Genomic DNA, 17,525 nt, shown 5'->3' on the forward strand with positions numbered 1-17,525 from the left:
CAAGGAACATTTTAACAGTAAAAGGAGCAAAGACATGACAAAAAGAAATAGAGACAAGATAAAATAGATCATAAAAAAAAAAAAAAAGATGAAGGCAAGAAACAACCTCACCAAAAAAACACCCCAAAAGCAACCCAAAACAGGATAAAACCAAACCTCTTCTGATTTCAGCCATAAAACATAAGTGTCATACACACATACCTGACCCTATTCTCAAGCCCTTCAAGCTGTCTACTAGGATTTCTGTTCACCTCCTCTGGCATTTATGCACCTCTACTGAGTCGGTTCAATCTTCTGTTCTTTACTCCCCTCTTTGAAGTTCCCTTGCCATTTGCAGTCCCATATTCACAACCTCATCCTCCCTTTCCCCCACACCAGGCACTGGCTCAGATTCTTTGGTAGCTAGCTGTCAAATGAAGCACGGCAAGATTTTGCATAGAAGTGAAAACCATAGAGCAACCTTACCTTATGGAAGCAGCAAGGCACAATGGAAGTGGAAAGTTGTTCCCTTACCACTCTTATAGGGAGAAAGTAGGTCACTTCCTTTCCCTCGTAAAAAAACAGCTCTGATGGGTATGGGAAGAATCAATTGCTCTGTTTGGTACTGTCCCCCAGGCTTGAAATTCCAGGAGATAAGGTATCTCCACAGTAGGACAGACAAGCTGAAATCAGTACTAGCCACTGTGTGACTAACCTACAAGACCTTCCTGAGGTTGTTTATCACCAGTTAAGAATGTGAAAAACTTCTGCCAGGAAGAGAAGGCGTTGCAGACAACAGCTGATAAAAGATCTAATGAAAAGCACCAAGGCAACTGCACATGAAATTCTTGCAAGAAAGCGTCAGTTAAGAAAATATTCAGAGAATGGCTGCCAAACTCAGTCTCCAAGTTGACCTTGTTTCTAAGAGGAAATGGAAGAGAAGCACTTTCAGAAAATAACCTTCAGAAATTGGAAAAAGATAGGCTGATATGACATGTGGTTCACAGATGAATCCAGGTTGGTTGGATATGTAGCCAACAGAGTTCTTTGTTCAAATAACAGACTGCACTCCTAAGAAGAAAGCTGACTAATGAAATGAACTTAAAGTAAGATTCATAATGCTCAAAAACTGGTTGGAAAGGAAAGTCTACTATTACAGTCCTGAATATGAACAAGTCAAGTTGAAACAGAACAGACAATGAAAAGTCAAAAGATCTCATTGCAAAGGAAGTGGTAAAGAAGTTTCAAAATACAGAGATGCTCTTGGGGTCACAAAAAAATATTTTTGGGAAAACATTCTTGAGTGATTGCTAATGATGCCTCTGATATTATTTATTGAGGGTAAAAGAACAAGGTGCTTTTTTAACAAGCAAGATAGAACCAACTTTGTCATATAAAAGGCTCACAGTCCAGTTCGATAAGTAAAAGGAGAATAAAGAAGTATGCAGATCAGTAGGATTAAAAAAACAAGGAAACCAAATACAGCATAGCATGGATATTGCTCTGCCAAAGACCAAAAACGTGAACAGGATAGAAGTCTTGCAAAACAGCTCAATCAAGGCAACAGAGAAGACTGTGTAAATGCCTTCTCAGGGCTAGCCATTTGTACACATCTTACTACCACAACAAATGACACAAAGAGTGTCCCACGCACCTCCAGATTTACCATTCATACATAGTTTTACACCGAGTAGCAATAGGCATGAATAATTGCCTAAAGTGTGGATCCAGAATAATTTCTTTAATGTACACTCTTGGGAAGCTGAAACCTCTCACAGGATTACCTTGCTTTTGCACATCAGCAAAACTTAGTTTGAATGGCTCACTGTTTCACAGTCTCTTCCTCCGTCCGTTACCAAGCTGCACTGGAAAAGAACTGTACTATTTAGTGTGCTGTCTGAGACGCTTTTTTTAAAAAACATAAATAAAAAATTGAGCCATTCTGGTTGTATTCAAGCATGCCCCTCAATGGCTATTCTCCCCTCCCCATGCACACAGCTGAGCTTTATGGTTTATGTTACCCCGACCCCTCACCTAAACCATACTAATAGCTCTTCATTATAACATCGTAATAAAACCTGAAGATCAGAAACTCTCGATTCATATAAAACTGCTTCAAATGTCCTCACATGAACTTAAATCTTAATGCTTAATGAGCCTTGGGGCCTGTCTCTCTAAACTGGAGACATGCCAAATCCACGATGCCGATAATGTTTTGGCTTCAAAGTACACAGCCTGCGGACACCACCCCCTGCTCACCTCAAGGCACAGGTCACATTCAAAACTTCAGGTATGCCTGAGAAACTCAAATACCTTCTTAGTCTCCAGGAACAGCAAATTCAAGCAAAACTTAATTAAGCATAAGGGGCTGGGCATCCACTAACTTCCCCAGTGAGGTATCTGGCAAGACAAGAGTCTCTGGGCTCTACGCTACGCAGCCAAGCATTGAATTGTTGCCAGGCCTACACCTCTGACAGATAAGTAAAATAAAATATCTGCAAAATCTTGCAATCAAAGAAGAAGACTGAGTAATGGCTTCCCCTACAAGGTCTCTGGAAGTGGCATGGCAATTGTACATAAATTACATTAATTTGCAAACAGAACTTGATTTTTAAACAGTCAAGCAACTAAAATACAATACAAACAATTATAGCAATCCTGAAGTCCAGTTCCATACCTAACTTTACCACTGACTCAGAAGACTAAGCTTTATTATCCCACAGTGTTACACTTGCAGTGATCTGGCACGTATCCAGGCCTTACTGAAAACAGCATTCATGTCAGCCCAAAGCTTGGTGAGATGCACTATAGCCATGATGCAAGTCTGAAGAAACTCTGCTGTCTGAGAATAAGCAGCTCATTCATCACCAGTGGCATAAAGAACACTAACGAAGGAGATTCCTTATTTACAGAAGAAAATGATTCTCACGACAGAGTAAATGATAAATTCCATTAAGTAATTTTTGATCACAATCACTTTCAGCTCCCTCAGATCTATAGCTACACTTCATTTTTTCTTTCAATACTATTAAAATAATCTATGTGCATGAGCAACTTCTCATTTTTTTAAAAGTAAAGCCTAAAAACTTTATTAGACTTTTTTAAAAAACATATATTCTTAATATGCGCTGCTGAAAGGGAGTGACATTCCTAGATACTTCATACTTCCTCCACTAGAAAGGGACTGCTCGCCTTAGACAACACACTTGCAAAAATACTAGAGCAATAACAATGGAGCAAGACGGTAAGAAGACATATGCATGTTTGTTTTCCTATAATAATTTTTAAACTTACTAGTAGCAACTGCTGCATGATGAGAAATAAAAGCAACTTCAATTTCCTCACCTGCTGTTTAAGTAAAGCAATAGAACTAATCAAATCAGTTGGGCAAAAGGAGGGAGATCAGTATATACGTTTTCTTTTGCAGTCAGCCTTCATTCAGGTGCTTGTAGACAGGAACACCTAATCATTGCAGCAACCAGATCTAATTTATTCTTGATTAATCCTCTAGCATCTAAGGATATCTGCGTCAAAATGAAATTCTAAAGCTAGGTAACAAGAAAAAAAAGGATGTGTGCTGGGGTGGAAATTGGGGGTTTCTAGAGATATTTGCTGTTACTTCTGTTGTCTTCCTGCCTCACAGAGCCAGCTTTCCTCCATGTTTCCAGGAGGGGTGGACTTGCCCACCCGTGCAGCAGCAGAGCCAGGAAACTCCTCAATCTTTGCACAGGACAGCAGAGCATGAGTTTCCTCTGCCTGGCCCTGCCTGATGCCCCTTGCTGAAATTACCATCTGCACTTATGTCACGCAGCTATGCTAAAGAGCCGTGAAATCATTTCAGAAAAACAGAAGTAGTAGTCATTGGCTTCTAAGCACAGCTGTGCGAACAATTAGAGCTGGTACCGTCAGGGGAGACTGCACAAGTGTGCTTTCAAATCCACGAAGAAGGAAGGACTTGTGTGACTCTCATCTGTCAGCTTGCAACTTTATGGCGTTCTCCATTGTTTAAATATGCTCCTCAGTTCCTGAGGTGAATATGGCAAGCTATAAAAATGCAGAAATGAGGCCAGATCTAGATGCCAGCAGCAGTATTTGTGTAAACACTACCAGAGAGTCCAGCTTAGTGCCTGCAGATGCCTGTGACCAGCACAGAGTGTAAGCCTTCTCCAGCTATTCAAGCTCTTGGTGCACAGCAACACATCCCTCCCAAGAGTGCAAGCTTTTGGCATCATACAGTCACAGCAGTTTTCTTTTATTAAAATACATGGATAGTTACTAGACCAGTTAGAAAAAACGTCAATGAACCATTTACAACCAGCATAGTGATGTCTGCCTGAGTTTACAGGGATAAAATACCCTAAACATGCACATCTCAGTAGTATGCTAATTACCAGCTTGAAGAGAGGACACTTAAGAGTTGAGGGTCTGTCAACACCATGGTAGGGAAATGCTGCAAATGGCTTGCAGGAGAAGGTCACTACAGTTTCTCAAACACCCACTGAAGGAGCATATAAGAGAGAAGGGAAAGGTTCCTGTCCTGCCCTTCTGAAATAGGAAGCTACGTGTGAGGAAGTGTAGGCCACAGACATTGGGATCAACTGGAGGAAGCTCTAGAATGATACTGTGTGTAATGCGCCAGCAATTCTGCTCTAGACAGAGATGAAGATTTCCCTTATGCCATTTTGCACATAGCATGCACATTTTGCATGGTAAGCGGAATGGACTCTGGTGTGGTGGCTGTCCTTCTTCCTCTCCCTTGTGCAAAAAGCCTGCAAAGTCAGAGGGCAGCTAGAGACACACGTTGAGAGAGTCAGGGTATACCAGCTATGTCTGCCTGATGACATCAGTATCAAGTCCTCCAGCTGTGGGAATCTTTCAGGATCTGAGTTCATTTTCAGTCCTCAGCACAAAATGTGACCATTAATACAACAGACAATAAAAACACTGAAACAGTGGGCCATGCAGAAGCAAGCACCAGCTCCACCCTTACACGGACATCACTCACACCAGTGACTGGCTGTGAGTTGCCAGTTAAGGAACGCTAGCCACGAGTACCGCCCTGCAGAGATAAATCCAGGCAAGTTTAGCTTTTTCCTAAAACTTTCAAGCAACAAATCAGATAAACCAGACCAAAGGCAATAAATCCTTCCACCTTCGCAAACCTAAGACAGCCATAATTTCTTTCTTGCCTTTTGTAGCTTATGAGAAACTCTGAGATTAGGTCTTCATCAGCTTGTTGGGAGAAGCTGTGATGAAAGCACAATAGGTTGGCAGGAGTTTAAGGGAGAATTTGAGCACCACTAGATTTTCTTCATGCAGTACCACCAACCAGGTGAAGTCTCTGATAAACCACAAAAACCCTACCCACAAAGACAATATTGCCTGTGGTAGCTTTATCACCACCACTTGACTAAGCAGAAGATACAAAACAGTATCAGTGCTGACTATCTGCTGAAGCCTGTACTTTTCAAACATACATTTACAGCTCTCAATGTCACATTACAAGTTTCAGCTGAGCTCTTTATTTTACAGTGGACTCAGAACTAGTGAGGAGGAAGCTCTTCTTGTTAACCTCATAAATTGCTCATCATCAAAAAGGCCAAACTCGAAGGCCAGACTGGTGGCTCTCTGCTTAATGCTCTGTAGCATAACAGAATTTCATCCCCTCACCGCAGCAGCCAGGAGCACAAAGTAAGACAAACATCACAGCCCATATTAATGTGCAAACATCACAAATTTGAGGACACCCATCCCTTCAGACTGGTCTGCACTGATCCACAGGTGATAAGCAAGAAAAAGCAATTTGTCCACTATCACAGGGCAAGTTAGTAGCATAACCAAGTGTTGTCTCTTAATCACTTATTATTGGAGCCCACAGCTTCCAAAGAAATATATATTTATGGGTTTCAATAGCAAAACATTAGTTACTTTAGCTTCACATCTTCACATACAGCCTCTGTACCTCTGTTTACTCACAGATAAGATTAGAATCTAATCTTGAAATACACATCCTTTACTCCTCATGCCATGCAATTCAACACCTTAACATTTAAAGAGCACTGTGAAGTGATTCAGCACACCGTGCTTTTATCAGACGCACTGAGGAGAAATATCTTGTGCAAGAGCAGCCCTTACAAACAAAGAGGGAAACTCCAGGCTCCTTCCAAGTTACACAACATTTGATCAACAATTACTATGACTTTCCTCCTCCCAAAGCCACTCCTCACCAAAGACATGCAACTACAATCAAACAAGGTATCATTTCCTTTACAGTTTTCCCCCTTTTAGCAGCTAAAATTCAAGCTATGTGAGTAATGACACTAGTGAGACATACAACAGTATTTACACCAGTTGGTTTCAAAGCTATCTTAAGCTACCTAGAGGTGAGTTACAGTGCATTAACTCAACGATACAGCTGAAAACTGAATCCAAGTTCCAGTATCTTTCATAGTATAAAACGTAACCAATAGCTGCAATGTACCAGCTTAACATCTCAGGAAGCCTCATTTATAAAATGTCAGTAGGCGTTCAGTTCTGCACCAGCTTCATCCTTCTGGTGTGCAAAACAGCTTTTATGTCAGTGACACCCCTGCATGTCTGGGGAAAGAAATCAGTCCATACAGATGATTCAGAGCAGTGGATTTTCTCAAACTCCTGATATCCTACATGAGGTTTAAAAAGAACTATGTGCTAGTGCACATAGCACTAGCTCCACGCAGCTCCAAATTCCACTTAAAAGTCACCAGCTTTGGCATCTATCGTTGGCAATCATTTGGGGAGTCTCAGCCTGAAAACTAGATATTTGTCTAAAAATAACAAACCATATCCTTCAAATATACCTTTAAGTAAAATTCAGAGGATGCCTAAACTTCCCAGAAATTATAAAAGCAGCTAACTATAGATAGTATTCAGATGGTTAAGTCTCAAAAGCGCTTTGACCTGGAGTTGGTCCAAAGTGCTTCACTGAAGTGAAGATGTCTGTAGGCAGGTGTGGAACACCATTCGCCAATCTGTGGTTAACATCTTTAAATAAAAGGAAATCAAAAAGCAAACATCATTTTTACTTCACATAACTCACTAAGGAGCTGGGGTGGAGTGAGGGAAGCGCTCTGCAAAACCTGTTTTCATTAAGCCACATTTCAATCTGCACCATAACAATAGCATTGGCACTGAAAGGATACTGCAGTGAAAGAACTAGTGTGCATATTGTCAAAACTTGCAGAAGGAAACTAATAGTTGGAGATATTAGCTGAAGTTCATTTCATTTGCAGTCAAGATTGCATACAAGGCTCAAAACTAAAAGTGTTACTTACTCACACAGAAGAATCCCGTTTTCTAATCCAGAACGAAAATCTTTCTCACCAAAACTTCTGCCTGTCACTTGCTGCAAAAAAAGTAAAGGGAAACAAAAGAGTGGCATCTATTAAAAGGTGTACTTCTCAAGAGCAGTTTGTAACATTCAGTTAAAGTGTCTGCTGCAAAGGAAACATCTGAACTTTACAGGCTAAGTCATGTCCATCAACTGATTTCTTCCTTCCCACTTCATTGAGCTATTTAACACATAAAACAAAGCATTCGCCCCGGCCACTGTAATTACATATTATAACAGAGCTGTTCTCTGGAAGTAAAAACAAAAACAAAACAATCCCACCCCTCCACCCAAAGCCCGCAATGTAACCTTTAGAATAAAATTTCAAAAACATTTTCAAGTGTTTTAAATTTTAGAATTAGTGCATTTAGACAAACTGTATATTCTTACTACTTTTTTGCATCATGCTCAAAATTTTTGCTTTGAGTATTGGACTTGAACTTATGGCCTTTAACCTATCACCTTTACAGAATAAGCAAATCCATCCGGAAGCATTCATGTGAGTTATAGCCCCTCAGAAGCACGCCACAATGCTCCTGGTCCTATTAAACAATATTTCACATCACGGAGTCAACCACAAGCGAGAACACAAACTCAGTGGATGCTGAAGTTTAGGCACCTACTGCCAGCAGCCTGTCAGGCTTGCTTGGAGCAGGAGGTACCTTCATGATTATGAGCTCTTAAGCCAGCCTGCATTGCTCAGAGATGGACCATCTAGGGACCTTCTAGGAATCTGAATCTTGCCTGAGGGTGCTGGCCACTGCAAGCATGACTGACCCTCCGTTTATGACTCACTACCCTGTTGGCAGTGCCCTGCCATTCATCCTCAAATCGTTCTCAACAGATGACGTGTTCAGTGAAAAGTAAAGAGTGTACTTTATTACAACCAACAAATACATAATAATAGCTACTATGTTTAGAGAGAGCAGAACAGAAACAAAAGAAACCGCCCAGATTTTAACTGCACTCCAGGAGGTCTTCTCCTCATCCAGCCAGCCAAAACATTTACCGGAGGCTCACAGAGTTCTCATGGCTCGGATCCAATCCTTCAGCAAGACCTTTGCTCTGGCCGTTGCTTCCACCATCGAGAACAGTAACTTGGAGACATAGCTGTCCTTAGGTACCCGTTTTCTACTTGCTGTTCCGCTCAGATACAAGACTCTTCCCTGCTCAGTTTCCTGTCATAAAGACAGCAATTTATAAAGACTGACAAGTTTGGCGCTTTCCCACGGGATTAGTGACTGCACTAGCTTTACGAATGCCAATTAGGACTATAAACAGCCTTAGACAATAACACTTTCTATTGAATTCAAGCACAAATACAAATCCTAAAATCTAATCCGGCACTTGACCATAAACATACTGATTCTCAATATGAAGGAACTTCTCCCTGCAAACTGGTAGGATCATGTATAAACTTTAACCTCCCCTTCATATTCTTAAAGCTGCATCATAAAGACATGAGTTGACAATCACACTTCATACAAATGTGTAAAGTAGAACTATGCATTGTGTGGCCCTCATACCTCAAAAGAAAGCAGATGCTATTTGCCAGTACTAAATGATCTCTAACCTTGATCTGCTGGGACAGGTGGATATCACGATAATCTAACCATTAGCATCTGGGATGAACAACAGACTAAGCATATCAGAAACTGGCTTTTTTATTTCATCCACAGAATAAAGTTCAGTATAGAAACAGGAGGAGCTGCTTCATAACACTTTCATTCACAGGGAAGACTTCTGTGAGGGAAAAAAGGTGATAGTCACCTTGTTTCACTCCTCAACCAGAGAACAACACCAAACATTCCAGCTATGGAAGTCATTTTTTTGTGTGTTTGTTGAAATTCCTTATTCACCAGGGAGCAATGCTGAAACTTAACCACAATTCAAACAAGAATCTACCTGCCAAAACCATCGGTGTTGCTGTCATTACTGCTGATACAGGAAGGTTTCATACATAATGGCTGCATGCATAAACCCATGAAATCATGAAGAGCACAAAATGCAAATGCACAGCTGGAGCAACAGTTCATCTAGTAAAAGGTACAATAAGAACGACAGCAGGTCTTTAAAAAGGAACTGGAAGTCAGTAAGGCATGGAAAGGTTTATGCCTGCTCTAGATGATCCAGCTGCAGCAGGGAAACATTAATCAGCTACAAGTCTCCTGATTTAGGCAATTAAAAGGTAATAAAAGTTCAACAGAGAAAGGCTAGAAACTAAAAATAAGTGTGCAGATGACATTATAAATGTCAAAGATAAACCCAACAGGAGCCCAAGAGGAGCAAGAAGCTGCACTCCACCTTTTCCAGGGGAAGTGAGAACTCACTTTCCTGGCAGGCACGCACACACGTGCATGCACACACGCACACCCTGCTCTGCCCTCGAGACCAGCTGCCCCAGGGCCCTGGCCAGGCTCACCCACATCGCCACGATCACACTTGCCCAGCACACTGACAGCAGGAGGAACGCAGCTCTGAACCGACTTCAGGTGAAAGGACGGGCACTCTGCTATTTGCAAACGGAGTGCTGCATAGCAAAATGCATGTTGAAGTTTGCCCAATCCCAAAATGCATGCAGCAGCTATGATATCACCAAACAGCTGCATGCACCACAGGCCTGTGTTAATGTTAACGACTGTTATCAGAGCACCACTCTGCTCCTACAGTTTCATCTTCTTACTTCTCTGTCTCCCCACTTCTGGATAAAAGCCTCCAGTTTGACCACTGGATGGAACTGTGAAAATGCTGGCATACAGGGACTAAGGGGAGCACTTACCATCCCTAATCTACAGAGCTTTACTGAACAAAAAACCTTGTAAATCAGCAGCCAGGTACGGAAAGTTGGAAAATGGGGGAATAGATTTTTAGCCCATCAGCTTTCATACTACAGAGAGTTGGGTTCAGAACAGAAACAGTAGAAAAATATTCATGGACAGCTGCATGGTAGTCTATATCCTGGACTGCTCTCTTCAGAAAAGGAAAAAAACCCCAGCACACCCAAAACCCACTGAAGTTGTTAACTACAGAACACTGCGTACTGGCCTTTCCTTGCAAAGCCCTCTCTACACCACCACATCATACATGCTTTCACGACACTACTGCATCTGGCTGTGACAGCGCTAACTTTCATCACCCCCATGTCACAGATGCAGACAAGCACACTCGGGCAGTACAGGAGAAAGCACAAAACATACCTATTTCTTTCTATAATGCCATTACATCGTAATTCTCAATAGTGCAGGGCTGCAAAAGATAGAACCAGGCATCTTAAAGGAAAAACACGACTTGTGTCCTGCTAGTGACTAGTGAAAAGCAATGAGCTCTGCAGAGCTGAGAGGAGAACAGTGGTCCTTCCGTAGCATACTGAAACTGAACAGAAGCTAAGCACAATATAATTTATTTACAGTGCTTCACTTGCATGAGAAGGAATTGTTTTTATTCATCATCTGGATGATATTTTCTCCTCTGTAAAAAGCTGCATCTTCAACCGGGGCAATTAATTAATTCACTGCCGGACGTGTTTCTCTGTTTCACCATCACTTAACAACCCAGAGAACTAAGCCTAAAATGAATAAAAAAGTTTTTCAAAAAGGAGTATTAGGAGACTAAACCACAGCACGCTGGCTCTCTATCATAAGCTTATGGCAACAACTTTAATACATATTTACACACAGTAACATTTCTTACATATAGTTTTGTTGCTGATTAACTCCTTTGTTCTTTGCAGTTACACATGCCATTAAATTTATGTCATCAAGCATGGCTGTCATCCAGCCACTAACCAGTGCCATATTACACAACTCTATTTTCACTAAGCTTCAGTTCACACTGTTTTCCTTGCATTTTGTATCGCTGCTGATGTTTCATGAGACGCATCGCATGGAGCTTGCAAAGCCTCTGGTGTCAAAACAGCTTAAGGGCATGAAAAAGAAAAGGTGACGAATCAGTGAGCAGATGCTGTCCCCAGGTGAAATTTATCTCAGCCAGCAAGATATAAGAAGTTGAATAAACATTGTCTCATCAGGGACAATGCTTTGAAAATAGTTAGCTTGATTTTTTATGCACAAATTTGAAAGTAGCATGTAAAGCCATGAACAAAAAAAAATAGACCACAGCAGGGAGAGGTCTTGATTACTCACTATACTTTTTGGAGCACCTGTGAAACATGACAGCAAAGAAAGGCAGAAAGAAAGATTTCAAAAAGTTACATCTAATATGCTGTTCATTTTTTTTTTTTTGTACAGGGATATGCTGCATTTACATCTGGGGCAATCATTTTCCCCTACCCTGTATCAATTTTTACTCAAAAAACCCACCTTGCTACTTTATTGGAAAAAGTATTGCTTTTACTTCAGGGACATTTGAAAGTAAGCCTTAAACTGTAATAATCACAGGTATGTACCCAGAAAGCACTGGACCATCAGAAGGACACACAAGTCGCAAAAGATGCCTCAGTTTTTAAGGCATCAGGATTGGGCCTCTCTAGGGTTATAAATTCCTACTTCCCCATTTCCAAAGTTACACTTGAGCTACTAACACAAATATGCATAATTATTTTCTGTTTTCATGAAGTATAGACAAGAGATTTCCACACCAAACAACACTGCTGAAGTTAGAGTCAGCTTTACTTTTTGCAGACAAGAATTATACCAAATTCTTGTGGCAGAGCAACGAGATTCAGAGAGCCTCCCTCGGCTCCTGGTCCTGCCATGTACTGTACTTGCAATGCTTTGCTCTGTCTGTAAAAATGGACACAACACATCATCTCGGTACGAGCTTTCTCTCTCTCCCTCCACAGCTGAAGGAATTACATCCATAAAATCATTTCAATACAAACCAGTCCTGAACAGCTTTATTACAAATAGTAGGAAGTTTATTGACTCACAGATAAACTTGAAGATTGCCTGAATGGAGCTTACTGACAGCAAGAAATACTGGCCTAGGCATGCCTATTTTCCAGAGAAGCTGAATGGTGACAAAGTTTTGCAATGCACTGCAGTGTTGAGGCAATGACCTATCAAATGAATAAAAAGATGAGCAACTTAAATTTCTCTGGTGTGAATTTCTATTATCAAGGACAAAAATAGCAGGAACTCAGGATGACTATGTGGCCAGCTCTGAACCAATCTGAAACCCCGCAGTATTGAACTTGAACATTTCAAGAATGCATGGGAGGAAGGGCAGAGATTTCACACTTGGGTTGCAGTATTAATCTGCAAACAAAGCACTTAACATTAATTTATTTTTAGAAATTTCACTTTCTGGTTACTTAAGTTTAATTGCAATTTGCAAAGTTAACTAGCCATGCTGAAGTCCTCTTTCTTCTCCTTTTCCTCTTGCTATTTCACCCTCCTACTACTCTTTAAAGTGTCAGGGAGCTTACTTGCTCTTTTCTGCACTTCATAGGAACTATATTTTTTCTAGCAACAATAGAATAAACTATGCAACAGCATATTCTCCTCTGCTTGCTTCAATATTCCCTTCTGCCATTACCACATTGTCGGTCAGCTGGGTTAAGTGGTAGTCTGGTGTCAACATACAGCATGTGAGAACAATATCCACTGACACAAAAAACATACTCCCAATCCCTTGGTGGACCCAGTTGCAGGCCTTCACTAAAGGAACGATTGCTTCGCTATAGGATGCTAACCAGGGGCTTTTCTTTTCTGCAAGGGAAATGACAATTAAAAAACCACAATAGCTGATTTTTTTCAGATCCTTTAGAGATACTTTAGTGAGCAAAGGGCTTTATGAATGAACACATGTATTTACATTTACTGTGTACAATAAAAGAACAGGTTCAATCAGCACTGCGTTTAGGAAATATAACAAAAGAAATACAGAAAGAAGACTAAACTAAATGCACCAGAGACAAACCCCACACAACCCCTCCATCATCTCTATTCTTCCTACTACACAAAAACTTCCCAAGAAGAAGACAACAGAGTTCCACTTACACTCAAGGCAGATCACAAGCCAACTCAAAGCTTCTACAGAGCAGAACTATCCTGTTCACTCAGGCAGATCCACTTGAGTTTAGCAAGTCTTTGGCAACATCCCCTCAATGTTTTGGAATAAGGCATCGGAGAGAAGAAATTTGCCTCTGAGCATCTGCACTACAATTCTGCCTGCTGAATGGCCAAGCCATGACGAGGGAAGACAACTGCAAGCAAAGGCAGCTTATTGCTGCTGCTGAAGCACAGGCAGCGCTATTTCTCCTTTCCCCATTTACATACCACCCCCATCAGCAGCTATTACCTACTTAAGACTTTAAAGCTAAATATGGGAAGGTTTTGGCCTTACTAATCCTGCCCGTCACCAGAGCTTTCCACACTAAAATTCTGCCCTGATAACAGTAGCATTATACGCACACAATGTTACCATACATTGTTTGGATTTATGACCTCACAGAGCCGTACACATTTCTGCCAGGACATTTGGAGTATAATCCCAGTTGGCCGGCAAGCTGCTAAGGCACGTTAAAATGCTGTGATACAGTAAGCCAGGTTCCTTTCTAATCTGCCTGCTCAAAATATATACTGTTTGTATACATTTCGCAGCTGCATTGCCACACTTAGCAACCTTTCACTAGGGGTGAGGGCCAAAAACATTTCACTAAAGGTTGAACAGTTTGGGGTGAAAAGGAGCAAAAAGCAGCAAAGGAGAACTTAAAAGCAACTTCCATCAGACTTCACTTGGTTGCAGGGCAATTCCTGAAAACTTCACCTAGCAGCAGATAATCCATTACATCAAATTTGTACTTGACAGTCAGTAACTGGTGTTGTATCATTGTTTTATAGATAACCAGATTCTTATCTGAACTTCAAGCAGTATTAGCAAATTTAGATACCAGATGACAGACATGATGGAATACCCTAAAATACCTGTTTTCAATCAGTGGTTCAATTTGGGTTTTTTTTAATGAATGAATGAATAAAAAGAAGAAAGGAAGAAAGGAAAGAAGAAAGGAAGGAAGGGAAAGAGAGAAAGAAAGAGAAAGAAAGAGCAAGAAAGAAAGAGTGAGAAAGAAAGAAGGAAGGAAAGAAAGAAAGAAGGAAGGAAGGAAAGAAAGAAAGAAAGAAAGCAAAAAAATAAGGCACCTATGAGAAAAACTTATTTCCTGTATTATGCAATTCATCCTTTGTTAGTTTTAAGGTGAGTTAAAGAAAGGGGTTTGCAGGCTTTTGCCATTGATTTACCAGTCAAATGCTTCTCCTCCTCCTTTCCTTGAGAGAATGAGGAGGAATTAAGCATTATTTTAGGAACATAACTTTTATTTGATGGAAGCAACATCTTATCATAATGGTATGATCCTTAGTTCAGCACTCTTTCCATTAAAACATAAGACCCCATGCAGAAGAACAAAAGGGCAGCAATTAAGATTAGTATGTACAATGTAGAATGAACAAGAAAAATGAACCAGAGGACAAGAGTGCAGAAGGCACCTCTTTGATTTGAGGCCCTCATTTCATCTAGTCCTGGCAGTTCCCATAGAGCCTGTCCTCAGTCTTCTCAATACCTGGAGAAATCTCCCTATTTGGTCTACCCCACTAGGTAAATCGAAAATCTTTGTGCTGTTGCACAACCTGCTTCAGGATGAGCCAGTCCTTAAGGGAAGTTCCTGACTCCTAGAAGGGAAGAGGAGAAGATGACTAATAATTACTATCTATCATGAACATCTTCCAAGCTTCCCTTTTCCAAGGTTTTGTTGTTTTCTTACCCAACGAGGCTAAACAAACAGCCTGCCCACTGAAAAGCGAAAGGCTGATTAAAAGTATTCAGCATTTTCCAGTCTTTCTAGTATAATTGCCTGGTATTTGCCATGGGCTGACTTGCCTTTCTAATGTCACTCTTTAGCTGCATGCAGAAGAAGATGCACAGAGGGAACTACTCCCAAAAGCCACAGCTACTGATCTAGACTTTATTGTTTCTTAATGTGATCCCTCTTGAAGCTGGAATCAGTGCTGGAAGGAGAGAGGTCATTCAGGCTCTGGCTACCGGACACAGAGTAGCTATCAGCCCAAAACAGCACTCTCGCATATGTTAACGAAAGCTTCAAAGGACAGGGGAAATTCTTCCTTTGCCTCAGGTGGCACTAGCAACTCTCCAACAAAACAGGAAATCAGGTTTCTGGCCGTCTTTGAGAAAAGAAAAACACTAGAATGAGCATAACTTTGTCTTTTGACTCCTCTTCCTGGTGGCAGGAGGGGATTCTTAGACGACTGGAAGATTGCGCCTTCCCAATCTATGCTAAATTGCATCATTTACAAGTTGAAATCGAAACATCTGCTATTAAAACACTCAATTTTCTCTCCTTCAGCTTCATAAAGTTCAGGCAGTCCTGAATCAGAAGTGTTTAAAGCTCTGTCAACTAATTACAGCTGCAGAGGCAGAGCAAAACACAAGCAGCAGATTCCTTATTGGACCCAATGTCTTGTCGCACTCGCAAAGCAATGAAGAGATCAACAGCTCTGTAGGAGATGAGATTGCTGCAGTATCTAGGTTTGTTAATCACCACTTCATGCTGCTCTACCTATTTTATATTATCATTGCATAAGATTTGCGTTTTACAAGACCACTGTACTACTACTTCTTCTTGGACAAGCACGTTTTTGACACCGGTGAACTGCTTTGTGCCAGGAACGTGCATCTTGGCAGACAACTTTAAAACCTTACGACACGTTTAAAGCTGGACAGAGACAGGAGTATAAGCATATAAGAAGCTGCAAGTTACGGAGGCCTAACTCTAGAAGCACTTCAGCTTGTCATTAACCACTGTCAACAGATATTCTAGGAAAACTACCAGAGCTCAGTAATTACTAAGCTTTTACAGTGAAGAATTTTTGCCAGGAGACACCAACTTCCCTTTTTGAAGAAATTAGGTGTTCATTTGAGCAAACTACTACTGAATTTAACCAACCATTTAAACATGACTCTTAATGTCTTTAGATCTCAGTGGAGCCTCTGAAATGCCACCGATGAGCATCACTAGGCACCAGTCTACCTTGAAGCTTTTACATTTAATGTCATCAAGTCACATCAAGACAAGTCCATACGTAAAATGTCCCATTTACAGTCTGTACAATTTAAATATATATATAGAACTGTAACTCAGCAAGTCATTTTAAGTCCTGGTTCTCCATACAGTAGGCCTGCCAGCCCAGTGCAAACAAAGCTAAGAAAGTGAAGGTGGGAAACAGCACTTTATAAAGAGGCACAGTTGAAAAGTACAATTTTATCTATTGTCCATATAACTCTGCAAAACTTTGTTCCTTTCAAATAAAAGGGAGAGAGGGAAAAAAGGTAGGAGAGAAAAAAATAGCACTTATGAGAGCAATATTTCTGGTCCTTGGATGTTCCTTCCAAACTCTGGATCATCAGTTGGCACATTCTCCAATAGGAACAAAACTGCATGCCATAGCTTTGCAGTCACTTGCAAACAAAACCGCACGACTACCAACTTCTACACAGGAATAAAAGTGCATTTTAAAAATCATGGAATGCAGAAAAAAATTCACTTTCCTAAAGAAAAAAAGCTCACCTTAATTCAAAGTCAGACACTTCTGAGGTCTGCATTAACAACCTTTTGGAAGTGGCTTTATTTTTAAGCTAAGTATGCTTTTGTTCCTGCCTCTATGGACAGGAGTTAAGGAAAAGTATTTACACTCTGTTTGAACGCTTTTCCAGCTAAGCTAGTTTTTGAACACCATTTGGCCACCTTGCAAGAGTGGAGCTATATTCACAGTGCTGTCGGGGAGCAGCAAGGAGCAGCTGCCCCCCAAGGAGAGGCAAGCTGGGAGCGAGGGTGGCCCCAGCACGGGCAGTGCCCTCGCCTACAGGACACAATCCCATGGGGCCTGACCATGGCAGGCAAAGCTGGGTACCGGTAACAGGGTCCATTGAGACAGCCCCACACGTGGCAAAGTGATGAACTAGGCCAGTGTCCAACCAGGGAGTCCAGTTAGGAGCAAAAGCAGACAGAGACTAGACAGGCAGGACTGCAGACAAGGCTGCAACCTGGGCCCAAAGTCCATCCAGGAACCAGGGCTGGAGAAAAGCTACTAGGTACATACAAGGGGTCCACCCAGGAGATAAGCTACCTACAGTGTAGGTCTGAGGTCTCCACCCAGGAGACAGGGCCAGAGACAGGCTTCCCACAACACAGCTCGGGAGG

The 17,525-nt window shown here is 41.3% G+C and overlaps 1 protein-coding gene across 1 annotated transcript in view; it reads right to left on the minus strand.

Moving 5' to 3' along the window:
- LIMCH1 (LIM and calponin homology domains 1) overlaps positions 1 to 17,525 on the minus strand; it is a 181,666-nt gene that overhangs the window by 106,414 nt on the left and 57,727 nt on the right. The window contains exon 2 of the mRNA XM_068943020.1: positions 7,293 to 7,363. Coding sequence (XP_068799121.1) covers positions 7,293 to 7,363 — 71 coding nt within the window. The remainder of the gene's footprint in view (positions 1 to 7,292; positions 7,364 to 17,525) is intronic.

The sequence above is a fragment of the Struthio camelus genome, chromosome 4, assembly GCF_040807025.1.
Source record: "Struthio camelus isolate bStrCam1 chromosome 4, bStrCam1.hap1, whole genome shotgun sequence".
Classification (NCBI taxonomy): domain Eukaryota; kingdom Metazoa; phylum Chordata; class Aves; order Struthioniformes; family Struthionidae; genus Struthio; species Struthio camelus.